The sequence below is a fragment of the Chelmon rostratus genome, chromosome 2 (assembly GCF_017976325.1).
Source record: "Chelmon rostratus isolate fCheRos1 chromosome 2, fCheRos1.pri, whole genome shotgun sequence".
Classification (NCBI taxonomy): Eukaryota; Metazoa; Chordata; class Actinopteri; order Chaetodontiformes; family Chaetodontidae; genus Chelmon; species Chelmon rostratus.
The window spans coordinates 14,632,542-14,648,832 of NC_055659.1; the positions used below are offsets into that span (position 1 = coordinate 14,632,542).

Consider the following 16,291-nt stretch of genomic DNA (forward strand, 5'->3'; position numbering starts at 1 on the left):
GTGGATGGAAATTAAAAAAACATAGTACATGATCTCACCACTGATCATACAATCTTTGCAAAATTCTTAGTTGTCACATTTGTACAAAAGAATGGACGTAGACTATTAAAGACTATTATGTGCATGAGTGTGTGTGTGTGTGTGTGTGTGTGTGTGTGTGTGTCCATATGCTTGATGTGGTATGTCAGCAGTGCCTTCTGTATCTTTGACAGTTTGAGGCAGTCATCATCGGCAGCTGCCTGCTGGCATTCCTGGATTGGAATAACACTGAGTGGCGTTTCAGTTTATAAACCGCCACTCCCTCCGTGGCTCTGACTGCAGCCACACACCCGGCCTCTCATCTTGGCCTCTCGCGCTTCATTATCTGAGCTTCAGCCTGCTGTTAGTCAGACAGCAGGGCCATGGCCGAAAATTAACCACGGCCACGAGCCGACGATCAGGAGGGATAGCCACACCAGGGAGATCGACCTCACCAACAGGGACCCCAAGCAAATCAACGAGGATGTGCTCAAGGTGCAAATAGTCTTTGTTTACTTTATTATCACAGAAGTGCACACGTTGAAGAAGGAATTTGTGTTTCTGATGAGTCATGGTTGACTTGTTGAGTTGCTGTGTGTGCTGCCATTCACAACAGATCGTACACTAAGCTTTTGCTGAAATTAAGGTCAAATGTGTGAAACATTTTGCTTTAAGAAAAGAGGAACATACTGGTGGTTTGGTTTATATCTGCAAAGTCTTTATGGCTGAATCTTACTTTGAAATTGTGGAAAAATCTTGGTGGTGATTTTAAGCTTTCTGATAGTTAACTGCAAAGTTTTAAAGAGTTGTGCAAGTTCAGTTTAACCACATTTCCCCAGAATTTTTCTCTATATGTTGACAGATTAATTTTTTAGATTTGCAGAGGGTTAAGATAATCATCTAAAGCACTGAAAAAAAAAGTATTTATAAAACCCAGCATTTCTATCTGTTGTCAGAAACAATGCCTCTTACTCAGGATAATCCACAGTTTTCATTATGATATGAGAATTATCACATGATGCACTTGAGGTCTCACAGTGAGGTCTATGTGTGTAGACTGTAATGCATCGCTCGATATACTGCCTGCATTAAGAGGGACAGTAAGTTTATTTGTGTCAACTGACCCTTACACGTAACAAAGTAAAATAACTGAATGCAACACTCTATATGCTTTAGGTCCACTTTGAAGATGTGATCGCAGAGCCTGCTGCCACACACAGTCTGGATGGGGTGTGGAAAGCCAGCTACACCACCTTCACAGTGTCAAAGAACTGGTGTTATTTGGGCCTGACTGCCATCTTTGGCATCCCTTTGTCACTGCTTTGGGGCTTGCTGTTTGCCTGTCTGTCCTTCTGGCACATCTGGGCTGTTGTGCCCGCCACCAGGAGCTGTCTGATTGAGTTCCAGTGTCTGAGGCAACCCTACCTGCTTGTCATACGCGCCTTTGTTCACCCGCTCTTCGAGGCAGTGGGGAAGATGTACAGCGGTGTGAGGGTGGTTCTGCGCAAGGAGGTGTAGGTGCTGCACAGCTGCTTTATTCAGGCATAAAGACCAGTTCCTGGACATTTCACTGACTTTTTGAGGATCCATGAAACATCAGGCAAAGCAAACAAACAAAAGGTGCTCATTTTGGTGTGCTGGTCTATGTTTTGAGTTGATTTAGTGCATATAGTGATGTTGTCTTTTGTCTACATGATAATACATCAAAAACGGAAGTCTAAAACATACATTTCGCTCTTTTTATTCCACGTTGATGTCAGCCAAACTTTAAATAAATTCAGTTTTAAGTACATGAATTGTTTCATAGCACTAAAACAATAGCACATTTTCCCACATGCCATGACAGAAAAATTGAATCAGTCAATTTTGTGACACTTATTGAAGCTGTATGTGAATGTGTGCGTTGCCCTCTTTCACCTTAAAACTGCTCCCTATGGACGTTGCTCTGAGCCACAGTGTTTTGCTTGACTACTTGCCAGCATATATAAAGTTACAGACATTCGAAAACACACCTAATAAGCCAAGAATGCACAATATCTGATCCTGACACTGAAATTGTCCATATGTTGAGCATAAACAGTTGGCACATTTCCTTGAATCATACAGAAAAAGAAACAGACTGTTTGTTTGAGTGATCGGTGTGGCCACAAGGGGGAAGCATTATTCTAGTCTGATCCGAACTAGATTAAACTGCTTCAGTGTGCCTGAAATCTGAAGTCCAGATACACTGATTACCCCAAAAACACTGACGGGCTGATAGAAATTATGACATGTAGAGACACATGAGGAGCAGTGGAAACTATTTACAAAGTGAATTTCATATTACATCATAAAGAACAAACACTGCTTGATTTGTAGCACAAAGTCTGCTGAAAACATTGAAACCAGCTTCCTTGTTGTAAAATGCATTCCTTATGGATTTTACTTTGCCGACATTTTTTTGCTGTGTTGTCTGAAATGTTGAGACACTTGGATCGAGCTAAACCTCATGACTAGATATTACAACCCAGTTTCCAAAAAAGTCGGGACGCTGTGTAAAACACAAATAAAAAGAGAATGCAGTCATTTGCAAATGAACTGTGTTTAATGACAGTTTTACAAAGTGCTCCTGAGCCCATGTAGTAGCATCCTTTATACAACCTCGCTCCTCACTCCAGGGAACGTCGGAGCCTTTCCAGGATGCTCCTTTCATACCCAATCATGTTACCAATCAACCTGTTTACCTGTGGAATGATCAAACAGGTGTTTTCACATTCCACATCTTTCCCAGTGTTTTGTTGCTCCTGTCCCAACTTGTTTGAAACGTGTTGCTGCATCAAATTCAGAATAAGCAGATATTTACAAAAATCAATGAAGCTGATGAGGTCAAACATATGAATATATTGTCTTTGTACTGTTTTCAATTGAGTATATGTCAAAAAGGATCCGCCAATTATTACATTTTATTTGTTTTATTTATGTTTTACACAGCGTCCCAACTGTTTTTTTGAGTCAGGGTTGCATCTTAATAACCTTAATATCATTCATGCATATCAACATTGTGATTTTACCATGATTATAATATAATAATACTTATACACAAAGTAATGCTGCTTTAAAGGGCTAAACAATCATTACAGGAACTTAATTAGAGCCCATTTACACAGAGCAAAGATATTTTGGTAACATACCGAACTCCTGCCTCTCTTAAAACGCAGTTAGAAATTATGCTTTTTGTAGAAAAAATCTCCTTGTGAAACATTACTATAATCATTGTGATGACTGCTTGTCTTTTAAGGTCAAATCAGGACAATAATGGTTGGAATGAGACTTTAAAATTCAAGGCTAAAGACCAGATGCATGCAAACAGCTGTGAAAATGCTCATGATTGTTTTTACAGGAAGATGGAGGATAAATCTTGAAATGCTAAAGCCTGCAATATGATGTGCACGACTCCTCTGCAAAGGGAGTCCAAGAGGAAAGCAGAGGGCACCCGTCCATGAAGGTTCTGCTCTGTGTTATCACAGGATGCAGAGTATTGTCTGGACGGGTGGTTTATATTGTCTGTAAACTCAGCTCAATTCAAAACATGTTGTAATGGCCACCGCTGCAGGTCATGCAATGCCTGAAAAAGGGGGACTTGCGTGCTGGCCGGCTCGCTCGACCACAGGAAACCTGGCTGGCTTTCAGCTTGCTCTCAGTGCCCCGGCCCCCCTGTGCTGGATGTGTGCGAGAGGCTCCTCTGGCTGCCCGTGTTCTTGATGACGTATGTCGGGGAGCTGCTCTTGTGCCTGCACTGTCCATCACAGCTGCAGGAGGAGGCTGTCAGGTACCGTCGACAGCAGCAGACGAAGCACTGCATCAGGTCCTGGAACAGGTGGCCGGCGAAGAACATGTAGATCCAGGGGTTGCAGCAGCTGTTGAGACTGGCCAGCAACATGGCGATGATGAAGGCCATGTCTACAGAGAGAGACACATGCTTGATGTTTGCTGTGCGTGTTTGAATTCTTTCACCGGAAATATGAAACTGACAGTTATTCCAAGTATTATTGTCAGTTAAATTCACTCTACTAACAAATACTGTCTGTGTAGTCAAAGCCTGATATATCTTATTCCTCTGTGCCATAAAAATGATTAAAACACATCAGTGATCCACACTATTACTGGGTAAGCCTTTGGGATGAAAATATAAAATATTGCCTGCCATATTCTTCAAAAACACCGTGCCTATGACCCACAACCTGTCCAGGCTGTACCCTGCCTCTCACCCAGTGCATTCTGGGACAGGCTCCAGCCCCCTCCTTCCCTGAAAAGGATAAGTGGTTTAGAAAAGGGATGGATGGGTGAATCTTTAAAAGTAGCAAGATTTTTTTCTCCCTTCCAGTAAGATGCAATCTTTTGTTTAAGGGCTGAAGTCCAAACTCAGTGACTCTACACTTTGTTTGCTCTTTTAACCTACACTTTTGTTTTTAGCTGCTGATAGCATCATGGCTGTAGGGAAGGCAGCGTCAATCTGTCAGCTGGTCTGTTTGTTGTCGCCCACTTTGGTCCAGACTTAAATATCTCAAGAACTGGATGCTTGACAATGAAATTCTGTACGGACATTGATGGTTCCCAGACCATTTATTCTATTGACTTTGGTGATTTCCTGACCTTTCCAATGGCAACATCAAGTTTTTACTGAAATAGCTCAACTGCTTTTGGTCGGATTGCTATGACATTTGGTAGAGACATTCATGGTCCCCTGAGGATGAACTGAATAACTTTCAACTATTGGCTTTTTATGTAGCAGCATCACATCAGGCAGATCAAGCAGCCACCCCTGGACAAGCCTGGACTCTCCATTTTAGCTCTACTTTATAAATATCAGTCTCCGTTCAAGGCAACTGTATATTGCACATCATTAATAGAGAAAATACGTGCCATTCTGAGGCATTTCAGACAATTCAAAAACATCTGCGATTAAAGATGAAAACATAAGGAAGGTTGATGGATGCCACACAAATAGGATTTTAAGCTGCTTGACACAAACATGATAAATGGCTTCAATTAGAAGTGCCTGTCCTGGATGGAAGAGTATACCTTATGTTCACCTTCATTCAATGGATTAAATTTCCAGTCGTTAGAGACACAGAGCACATTGAACAAGCACGTCGTTTGAACAGCGGAAAGTGGACGACTTCCAGCTGTTTTTTCGGAACCTTGATGGGGTGTGAAAGATTTAGTGTGCGCCGTCTTCTTCACTCCTCAAGTGAAAATGCTGACCTGTGCTGTTCATGGTGCTCTGACTCTCTGTAGAGCTTTGCTCTATTGTGAGAGGTGTGCTGTGCACAGTGTCAACCAAATGGCCCGTCAAAATTAAGATTCAAGAGATAAATCAAACGCCCCGTCCGGAGTTCTGCCATTACTTGGTGCCAAGGGGAGTAAAGTTCTCTTAAGGTGAAATAACACAAACGTTTCGTCTTTCCAATCCTTTACTTACGCTACACTCACCGCTTTCTTCTGCTGCCAGGAATGAAATAAAAACATTCATCTTGGCTGCTCTTTTGTAATATCATGATGTACAGCTTCTGAGATTGAAGCTGGAAAAGTGGAAAGAGGGTGATGTTGAAATCAAAAGGAGGACTGTGATGATACTGCCATCGCATCACTCCATCAGAGATAATTCTGAGGATAAAAAGTTAAACAAACACGGCACGAGCGCTCGAAGTCAGCGGATCCTCCGCGGGCTGCAGAATGTGATGATCCGACTGAAGTTCAGGGCCTGGAGGAGAGTGTTGGCTTTCACATTTGGACTGAATTGCCCTCCGCAACAAGAAACCCACCTACATGGACCCTTAGTGTCTCCACTTGAAAGAGAGCGCAATAAGTCCGTAAAGATGAGCAGGAAGTCAGCAAAATTTAAATTTGAATCTTAATATTCACACCGGGGTTTGGACAGAAGCTTCTCTTTGAAAAGTTTTCTTTGAAACGACCATGAATCGTGTCCATAACGGCCGATTTATATCTTCAATCCAGTTCACGTGTCATGAAACTGCTCCTAATCCTGAAAACATATTGAGGTATTTCAGACTGATAGCATCTTTCCTTCTCCCCTCTCTTCTTCTTCTTCTTCTTCTTCATCCCACGCACATGTGCAAACCACACGTTTGTTATTTCATGCTCAATTACTTAGAATTTACGTATTTTACATTTTGTGCGCAATTGTTCAATGCTGTGTAATTCAGTAAGATTGTAATAACTGTCAGTAATAAAAGGCACATCAACAATGATTCTTGTTTTGATCTCTTAATGTAACAAAGTAACCCTGTATCTCCATGGCCCTTTAGATTTCTTTCATATAGAATTAGAGATTTTTTAATTCCTTTTATTGGTTGAGAAGATTCTCCTACTTTTGAATAACAAAACATTAAGAAAGACATTTGTGTTGTCTTAAAAATGCATGTCCAGAAAGCTGAAAAGAGGGCTGTTTTTTCCTGAGCTTGTGAAAAGTTGAAATTTTTGAGACACATGTTTTGTACAGGACAGCTATGACCTGTTTCACAGCTTAGAATTTCTAATTCAGCACGAATCCAGACGAAACGAATGTGAACTACTTCCATGTAGTGTGTATTTGTACCACATGATGCATGTTACTTGAAAGCTCTGCCAACTAACATGTTGAGCAGTCACACACGTGTACGGTGCTGAATGGTGATAGGAAATAGCCCACTGCTTGAGTTTGCCCATATAAATAATATGGGGGCCCCTGTTACAACATGCACTTCTTTTGTACCCTGCATGCATTCTTGGCTTTATTGTCTTTATTTTCCTAATTCTGTGCAAAGCTGCTTGGAAGAAGATGAAAACAGGAAGATGATTAGCTTGGCTATGAACTTGCTCTTGTCCCCTTTAATGAGAAACTCAACAGATACGGAGGGTAAATCAGCACAAACTATGCAGCTAAACAGAAATTATATAAACCACCAGTCGAAGCAGAGATAGAAACGCTTTGATGTCCTGGTACATTTACTCTCCCAGTGAACTGATAACTGCTGCAAATGACACTCCCATTCATCTGTGTTCACTCTGGGGAAGTCTGAAGTTAAACACCATTGTGTTGCCTTGGAAGTGAGACGGATTGCTTATGCATTCCCAGAGATATTCTGTGAGGTGGAAGAATGACCTTTGTATGTGTGAGACACTTAGTGCTGGAATATTGTTGTAGAAAAACTGTTTTTTTTCCTGCATCACAGGGTTTATGGGCAATAAGTTCACCAGTATAACTCTCAGGCAATGATGATGCTGTACTCATTGTCTGGCTGAGCACTTAATCTCACTTAATGAGCAAATCACTACTGCTGGTGCGTGCACAAGAGATTTATATCAAGATTATACTTCATGTGCACCAAAAGGTGTGCCATTACCTTCTCTTGGTGCAGCAGGATCCCATGCGGACCACATCTGGACAAAGAAGAAGGGAGTCCAGCACACAATGTAGGCAATGACTACCACAAATGTCATTTTCACTGTGCGGATCTTCGCTTTTGAGATGAGCCTCACGCTGCTCACACGAGAGAGGGGATGCGTGCCTTTGGAGGGCCTTGTCGTCAGGGCCAGGAAGTGCTCTCTTCTGGTCTTTAGGTTGAAGTTTTGCCATATTTTAAAACATATCAAGCCATAGCAGATGCTTAAAATCGCCACTGGGAAAATGTAAATGCTGAGACTCATCCAAGTGATGTATGCTTTGGCACCCCATGGCTGTACAAAGTCCCCCCAGCAGTCATACACACCGTCCCCGACCTCCCTCAAAGAAAATATGTAGGCTTGAGGAGTGCTGAAGATCAGGCTGAGCATCCAAGAGGCGATCACGTAAAAGCGATCCTTTCTTTTGTGCACGGGGCGAAGCGGCTGGCAGATTGCCAAGCACCTGTCGATGGACATCAGGACGAGCAGGTAGGTAGACGCAAACATACCCACCACCTGGAGGTATTTAACCAGCCTGCACAGCAAATCCGGCCCATAGAAGCGAAATGTGATATCCCAAATGAGTTGTGGTAAGACCTGAAAGATTGCAACGACAAGGTCAGCGATGCTCAGGTGCTTCATGAAGTAATACATCCGAGACTGGTTGTGCTTGGTGGCGTGGATAGCCCACAGGACGCACAGGTTGCCGGCTAGAGCGAACAGCAGTACCAGGACCAGGACGGTAACTTCCACTTTGGCCACTTCTTCGTTTCGCTTCAGGGGATTCACCGTGGTGTTTCCTAAAAGACTGCCGTTTCCACGACTCGAGTTGCTCCAGGAAACATTCTGCGGCCAGCTGGTCTGCTCGCGTAAAAGGTCCTCCATCGTGCGTAAAAGCGCCGCTTTGGCGCAGCCAGCGGTCACATCACAAAACAGATTCTGGAGCTTTTTCAGCCGTGTGGTAGTGAGCTGCCCTGCTCGATTTACTGCCAGCTCACTCCATTAAAGTTGGCTTCGTGAGCTGCCCTCAGGTTAAAGTACCGCGTAATCCAAAAGTCAGCGCTCTCGTCTGCAGAGAAACAACATGTGACGCTTTTATTGAAAACTCTGATTCTCAAACCTTTGAACTAGTAAAACTTACATATGAGCTCATTACCATATCAAGAGATTTTGTTACCTTTAAAGCTTTCCTTTGCGCAGTTATATTAGGACCTCGATCTCAGTCCTCATCACTCGCTGCGTCCAGTTTGCGTCTGGCTGGCTGAAGCTCTGTATCTCACCAATCTCAGTAACCCCCTCCCCTCAAACCTTTTTTCCTCTGGAGGAAACTCTCTGGCTTGAGTATGAGCAGCCTGCACGTTATGACTCCGTGTCTCACTCTCTTCCTGCCTCCTCCTCCCTGCATTGACTTTAGATTTTGACTTGGTTGTCAGCTTTGTAAAACCAAATGTCCCTTAACAACACGCTTTTAACATCCACATTATTTGAAGAGATCCCTTGTTAGACTCAAAAGGGAGGAAAATTCCACTCTGAGCTACACAGCCTATGGAGTCACTTATTTTCCACAGAAAGCCACGGAACATGGAAAAAGATGCCATTTGGAGCTGGAACAGTGTTGAGTGTAATTATAACTAAGACTGTGATGCTGTGAACTGGTACTTCATGCACAGGCCATATCAGGGATGATTGCAGGGGACGTCAAAAAACATAATTTAAGTGTACCAAGGCACTGAGTCCTTCAACTGATGTGAGTTATTGCATTATCCTTAAAAATATATGGTGTCTAAACAGATGCTAAACAGCTGTCAAACATATCTGACTGAAGGCCATAGGAGGTCATGAAGGAAGGATTTCTACAGTGAACCGAAGACTGGCTCAACACAATCTCCCCTTTTTCAGGCCCATAAAGTACACTGAAGCAAAAGATCATTAAAATAACCAAAACAATCATCATCTAAAATGTTCTTTACGTCCACAGCAGTCAAACTGTCATTTTGTTTAAGAGTTAGATCTATTGTTTTTGACTGAAAGACTTCATTAATCTCAATGTAATGTCATCGTTTTATTGTTGTTTTTGTTGCACAACAACAGCCTTCTTGTCTGGATGGGTTATAGCTGCCATACCCAAGTTACATAAATGAGTCCTCATTAAGAATTTGTAAGGGATGAATCATCATTTCAGTGTGTTACCAGTCAGTTTAGGGTGTTTCTCACTGTGTTCATCCCCAAAGACGGAGGTCGCTTTTGTTATGAAAATAATTTATTGTCCTTAACCATGACATGAGCATGTGACTGTCACATGTATGGTGTGAAAACGTTTGTGCCTTTATCTTTATTTGACACAGCTGAACACAGCACACAGGTGCTGCATTGTCAGTCATTTGTTCAGCTGAATAGCCCTCATAAGAGATGTCTTGTTGTATGTCTGCTAGATCCAATCTGACCAGACCTGTCGGCAGATAATGGGTCTCTTTTTCCCCCCGGAAGACACAGAGTCTGTGTTTTTGTCCACCAACAGCAGTGAGCTACAGATGTGAAGCACCCAAACACAATCCACCCACAACATAAAGTGCTGCAAACTATTACCAAGAAGAAACTATTCAGTTAATTAGAGGTGTGTATGCAGTTTATGCAGGTTTTGTTCTGCTGCTTGAATCATCCGTCTTTCATCGCTGCAGTAAATGACTGGAAAATGACCAGAAAAAGGGGAAGTGGGAAGGCTAAAATTCTAAACATCTTGATGTCCACTGCAAATAATTACCCACTGATGTGTTGGTGCTCCATCTGTGGGTTTGATGATATAACTGTATGCAGTAACACCTTGTAATTTGTACCACATGATGCTAAAAGTATGCAACAGGCTGTATTTTCAGTCCTGGTTCCCAAGTGAAACTAATTTCTATGATCGATGATTTCAGTCAGTTTAAGTCGTTTTAATTTGCATATGCAACACACCCAATTAAATCAGGTTTGATTGGCTACACACAAGTGATCAGTGAAAAAAGAGCTTTGTATGCAAATCCTGGAAATGACTGCCTTTTCCAATGAAGTGGCACATGATGATGAGTTTTTTTAATATAATCCCTAAATATAGAAGACTTTCTCTATGTTTTAAGAAATTAGGTTTCCAAGGTGACTTGCTGTTTCCAGGGTTACCTGCTGGAGACAAGGTGCCGCTCCTCTGTTGGATGAGACTTGAGATGACTTTGGCACCAGTGAGGAAGCCTTCCAGGTATTTCTCTGGGGAAGAGATGTGGGCAATGGTAAAAGTAACTAATTACATTTACTCAAGTACTGTACTTAAGTAGAAATTTCTTGCACATGCACTTGAGTATTTTCACTTTATGCTACTTTATACTTCCACTCTGTTACATTTCAGAAGGAAATACTGTTCTTTCTACTCCACTACTTGACAGCTTTAGTTCCTAGTTATTTTTAGTTACTGGTTTAAAATACAACACATTGTTAGACTGAACTAGTAGTTTTAAACCTTTTTTTCTTCTGATATCTAACGAAACGCAGTGTAGCGGGGCCACATTTTCTATGTCTATCAGTTGTTAACAGCTCCACCATAGTGATTTTTTTTCCCTCTGAAAATGTTCAAATAATCTCAAATCTCGCCAAAAATCACAGATTAAAATAAGTATTAAAACAGATTTGCGTATGAGAGCTTTGTTTTTTCTTCTTTACTCCCATTAACCATCTCACAACCCCTCAGATATATCTGGCGTCCCTGTAAATAAAACTTCTTATGAAGTAGCTCAAACTAGCTCCACCTCCAGCAGCTAAAAGAGTAACATGCTGTTTACACACTGATGCTTCAGTACTAACCAGCTAAAGATGCTGTCATATATATTAGTGCCTTGACTTTAATACTTTAACCACTTATTGCTGCTAATTGTGTACTTTGAGTTAAGTAGGATTTTCCATGCAGGCATTCCCATGCATTACATTGCTGTATTAGTGCAGTTACTTAAGTGACAGCTCTGAATCTTTCTTCCACTACTGTGTGAGTGTGGGACAAAAGATTCAACAAGAGATCAAAACGTGAGAAGAAGGACTGCAGCAGATGAGGTGATAATGTATTTTTCTGATCCAAAGATCTTTTTGAAAAGAAGTGAGAAGTGCAAAGAGCAGAATGAAGGACGTAAATAATCTGACAGCATCTCACAATTCACCTACTTTGCAGCCATACACAGCCCCTTATTCAGTAAACAGAAGAGTAGAAAGAGGATGTCTGACACACTGAAGTATATTCCAGGATGGTTTACATGCATTATTATCCTGAATCAGTGTAAGATGGCGTGAACGGCTAGACGTGTCATATGCAAGTTCTGGTTGATAGAATAGAGATTTGTGGTTCAACATTTCGTCTCAACAAGTTGAGGAGGTTGCATGTAAAACGTATCTCCTGAGATGTGAAAACATGTTTTCAAATCTCAAGTATTTTTCTAGAGCTTTGAGTATGATCAAATAAGCAACAATCAAAAAGTTTTAACATTGCCATTAAGACTGTTGGTGTGGTTTGATCAGATTTGATTGACAGTGACGTGGAAATAAAAATAAGCAACTGTCATCACTTTTTCATTCAAATGGTGCAGCATCTTGATTGCTGCACATGTGCGTGTGACATTAACCCTTTCCTGACTGAGCACAGATAAAAACACAAAACAGAAATCTCTCGTGTAAACAATCAAAACCATTCTAACTCTGGCAAAAATGTGCAAGCTCGCTTAGGACCCAGCCACTCAAAATAAGAAGCTGTGGGGGGAAAAAAAAAAAAAAAAGATTTCAGGACCTTTAAACTGGTGACAACACACAGCGTCCCACAATGCATAATGCTCCGACATGCACACAACTCGGAAAAGCTACCAAAAGAAAATAGCTGTTTTTGAATCTGTGGTTGATTATATTAAACTTTAATGACTGCAAAGCCCCAAGCAGCCACTTAGTTTGTTTATGCCTCAGGCCAGCTGTGAGTGTATAGGCCAAAAGTCTGTGCAAAGTTTTTTCTCATTCATTCAAAAGCGTCTGAAGACGTCACTGGTTTAGTCATGGTTAACTGCTTAAACACAATACAACTTTAGTAGTCAGACATTATGCAATGCATAAATGAAGCTCGCACCACGGCCCCATTATCTTCTACTTTTCTGAACAGCACATACTGTGTGGTGCATAGAGTTGCACTGAACCCTGACACTAAGCGGCGGCAGCTGGGCAAACCCACAAGCACTGGCACTCTGTCCTGTTGTGTACATATTTTAACAGCAACAGCTAATTTATAAGATGCTCTCGCAGTATTGCCATAAACAAGTTATGACATGTTATATAAACTCATTGCAAACTCGGGAAAACTTGGAGAATCTTCCAATTACGCCATCTCTGTTCCGGCTCCTCTCACATTAGGGTGTAGTTGAAGCCTCTTGAAAATAAACGTGCTTCAAAACGCCCTGGCCAGTAATTATTTGTGCACAAGAATTCTAAATCTTTATACAGGAGACAATTGATCTTGAAATGAGACATGTGAAAATAATGACGATCTGCCAGGAATGATTTCACACAAGCAATCAATCTGTTACTTAAAGATGACGTACTCTGTAATGTTCTCGGACACTAACTATGTTATAATTATGAACTGTAACACATTTATCTGGCGTCTAAAGGAATTTGAAATTGAAATTGCTCTTGATTTTGATTCAGTGACAACAAACCCTCGTAGATTAGGATCATCAGTTAAAGATGGCCATTAGTTCTTGTTTTTTAAAAACTCATAATGCAAATATTACAAACCCACAACCTAATTTACTGAAAATGCTGCAGATACATATGTGTATATATACTGTACATCTATGTATGAGGGAGGCAGCTTTAAAAGGTTTGCAGTGTTTCTTTTTCACAGAGAAACATTTTTTGAGTACTGATCTTGTGTGATGCAGGTTTACATTAGGAACAAAAACTCTTAACTACTTAGTTTTAAAGTGTAACTTGATGCCATGGCGACTGTCACCACTGACTTTACTTGTTGGGTGAGGGCTGTGTTAATTGGCTCCTCTTCTGTTTTTAGCAGCAGCAACACTAAACCAGCTGCAGCCAGCTTTCAGCATATGACTCCGTGGCTTTCCATACTAATGACCTACCTGCTTTTTACCTTACCTGTCAGTATATATCAAGCTCAATTTATAATATTGACCAGATGAACGAGGCTTATTTAACTCAGAACTTCTCTCTCATGTGAACATCAAGTTCAAACCAGCAGAGGATTGTGCGTGAGAACGTGATCTCATACAAAGGTCACAGTGTTCCCACAAGGAACACGTCCTTAACGGGCTAATTGGGGATTTTTTGAGAACTTTTTTTTTTGTTTTAAAGCATCCACCACTGACTGTTAGCTTGCCAGGCTAATGCTCCGCTGCGCTGTCCTCCACGCAAGACATGATACACACTGACACAGAGATTTATTTGAAAATAACCAAACATGAACGCAACAAAATGGCCCGAACCCGATCCGAGACTCAATGTTTCATCAAGATCCCGGTCAAAAAGCAGAACTCCACTTCACAAATCTATTCAAATGTAATTGTTTGCTGCACACTTGCAAAACATCTAAAACATACATATTCTTTATTTGTTTATAAGGAACGCATCAGAGCTGCATTCCAACAACCTAATCTCAGACTGTAAATCTATATTCAACCAGTTATCTACTTTCAGTGGCTTTTACAACCAAACACCACATTCACTTCATATTGCAGCTCTTACAATGTATGCAGCACATGTCTCACTTTACCACACACTCATGGTTATCTTCCTGTAGCTCCATCGATAGCAGCACATGTGGATTCCTTGATACAAAATAGAACATTTTGAGTGTGATATAGAACTGGAAACTGTATGGTAAAACTATCAGATGCCTTAAAACAGATGAGTGTCACAATGAAGAGTCCTCAGTATGGAAACTGGCATGTAAACAGACAGATCCAGTGTTACAATCCAGACCACACATAAACTGTGTCTGACACTGATTCAAGCACACTTGGCATCCATATGCATCATCAGCTCGCCAGTATATTTTCAAACCGGGATGGCGTGTTGTGACAGTCGTTGGACTCGGTGACGTATGTGTGGAGGCATCCCGCTGTGGGAATGCCTGAGCGCAGGAGGGTCACTGCGACGCAAGGATAACAAACCAGCGTGTTGGTACAGCTGCCCCGTGGTTTCCATGCACTCACACAGGTATAAACCAGCAGTCACTCTCTTGTTCCTAACCTGAAGCATGTGTGTGGCGTTGGAAGGGTCAGAAATCACATGCAGAACTAAATCATGTTAGCGTGACTAACACAGGGTTTGTGCGAACGCTGCCAACCAAAGCAAGCGCTGTATCTAAAAGACAACCTTTTTCACTTCACAATTGTTTTACACAATTTTTAACATCTTTTTACTCTCTTGCAGGTTTTCCACATTTTCGAAAATGCCTTGTTATCTGCAACTGCTGAACAATTTTCTCAAAAGCTGAAGCAAGAAAAGTAGTAAACACAGTATAGTTCAACTTTTAAATGATTGATGATGAATACTTTGGCCTCTAATTCTTGTTGATTTGCCTACACATACAGTGGCTTGTGGTAATTGCAAGTGTTTTTTGAGAATATAGGATGCTGAATTCCATTTGAAATGACGCCCCCTGGAGGCAGCAAACAGAACAAGAAGATAATGTTTGCGTTAATGGTGCAAAAACAACCTGTGCGCTGAGAGGATTCTTGATGTGATCACACCAGCGTTTGTCTGCTGCATCATGTACAGTACGTGCATGCATTGTTTCCTGTGAATGCCAGACAGCTTTACTTCACCAGTAATAATGGGAATTACTGTAAAGAAAAAGACTGAGCACAGGTACACTTAATGGCTATTGATAAACAATCATGGTTGCAAATATGATCAAAAATAGGGCTTGATACAATAAAACTCCTGTGTGTCCTTGTTTCCTGTGGTAGTTTCCATTGTTCGGTTTAGAAAAGGCCCCAGAATGCATGTATGTACACACAGGTGTTCTAATTACCTGGCAGATTACACCACTGCTCAGGTTGAAAGTATCAAGTCAATCAAACAGGCATAAAGCCTGAACATCTCCCATAACTAGCATTGCTTTCTCTGGCCAAATTATCATCTATAGTCACCAACTTGGGTGTTAGATTCGACCCTCATCTGACATTTGAGACTCACATCAAACACCTCTCCAAGACAGCTTTTTACCACCTGAGAAATACAGCAAAACTCTGTCCCACTCTAACTCTCCCTGATGCCAAGTAGCTCATCCATGCCTTTGTCTCCTCCAGAGTGGACTACTGTAACGCACTTCTCATCCGGATCCCCAGCAGAAGCCTTCAAAGGCTGCAGTACATACAGAACAGTGCTGCTGGATCCTGATGAGAGTGCGGAAACACATCTCCCCCATCCTCCACAAACTTCACTGGCTCCACGTCTCTGCAAGGATTGATTACAAGGTCTCTCTCCTCACTTTCCATTGTATTCATGGCAATGCCCCCTCATATTTGACAGAGCTCTTCACCCCATACACCTCAGCACAATCCCGCCGCCCTTCCAACCCCTACCGACTCCTCCCCCCCAGGACCAAGACCCCAATGGGGGACAGGGCATTCTGTTCTGCCGCTCCACGCCTGTGGAACGCCCTCCCTGACAACCTGAGGGCTCCACAGACTGTTGAAAGTTTTAAAAAGGGACTGAAAACCTTTCTTTTTAGGAGACATTTTAATCTTTGAAATGTAAATGTCTTTTGGCTGTTGTGTTTTTACTTGTTTTTATGGTTTTAATTCCAAATTGTAGCACTTTGAGA

At 41.6% G+C, this 16,291-nt stretch overlaps 2 protein-coding genes across 2 annotated transcripts; one reads left to right on the forward strand and one right to left on the reverse strand.

Annotated features, from left to right (window-relative positions):
- The first annotated feature begins 167 nt into the window (after positions 1 to 167).
- LOC121612560 (caveolin-3-like) lies at positions 168 to 1,655 on the forward strand. The gene is made up of 3 exons (XM_041945530.1): positions 168 to 179; positions 322 to 513; positions 1,195 to 1,655. The coding sequence occupies exons 1-3, from the start codon at positions 168 to 170 to the stop codon at positions 1,534 to 1,536; spliced, it is 546 nt and encodes a 181-aa protein (XP_041801464.1). The 3' UTR covers positions 1,537 to 1,655.
- Positions 1,656 to 2,889: 1,234 nt separating this feature from the next.
- On the reverse strand, positions 2,890 to 8,693 carry oxtrl (oxytocin receptor like). Its single transcript, XM_041946874.1, is given in 4 exon segments — positions 2,890 to 3,744; positions 3,746 to 3,957; positions 7,404 to 8,512; positions 8,621 to 8,693. Coding segments are annotated over 3 exon segments (1,302 nt in total). The 5' UTR covers positions 8,329 to 8,512; positions 8,621 to 8,693; the 3' UTR covers positions 2,890 to 3,579.
- Positions 8,694 to 16,291: the final 7,598 nt, after the last annotated feature.

What these genes read in the sequence shown, in the direction of transcription:
- LOC121612560 (XM_041945530.1), top strand. An exon ending in TCAACGAGGATGTGCTCAAG is followed by an intron (nt 514 to 1,194) that starts GTGCAAATAGTC and finishes TATATGCTTTAG; the next exon opens with GTCCACTTTGAAGATGTGAT.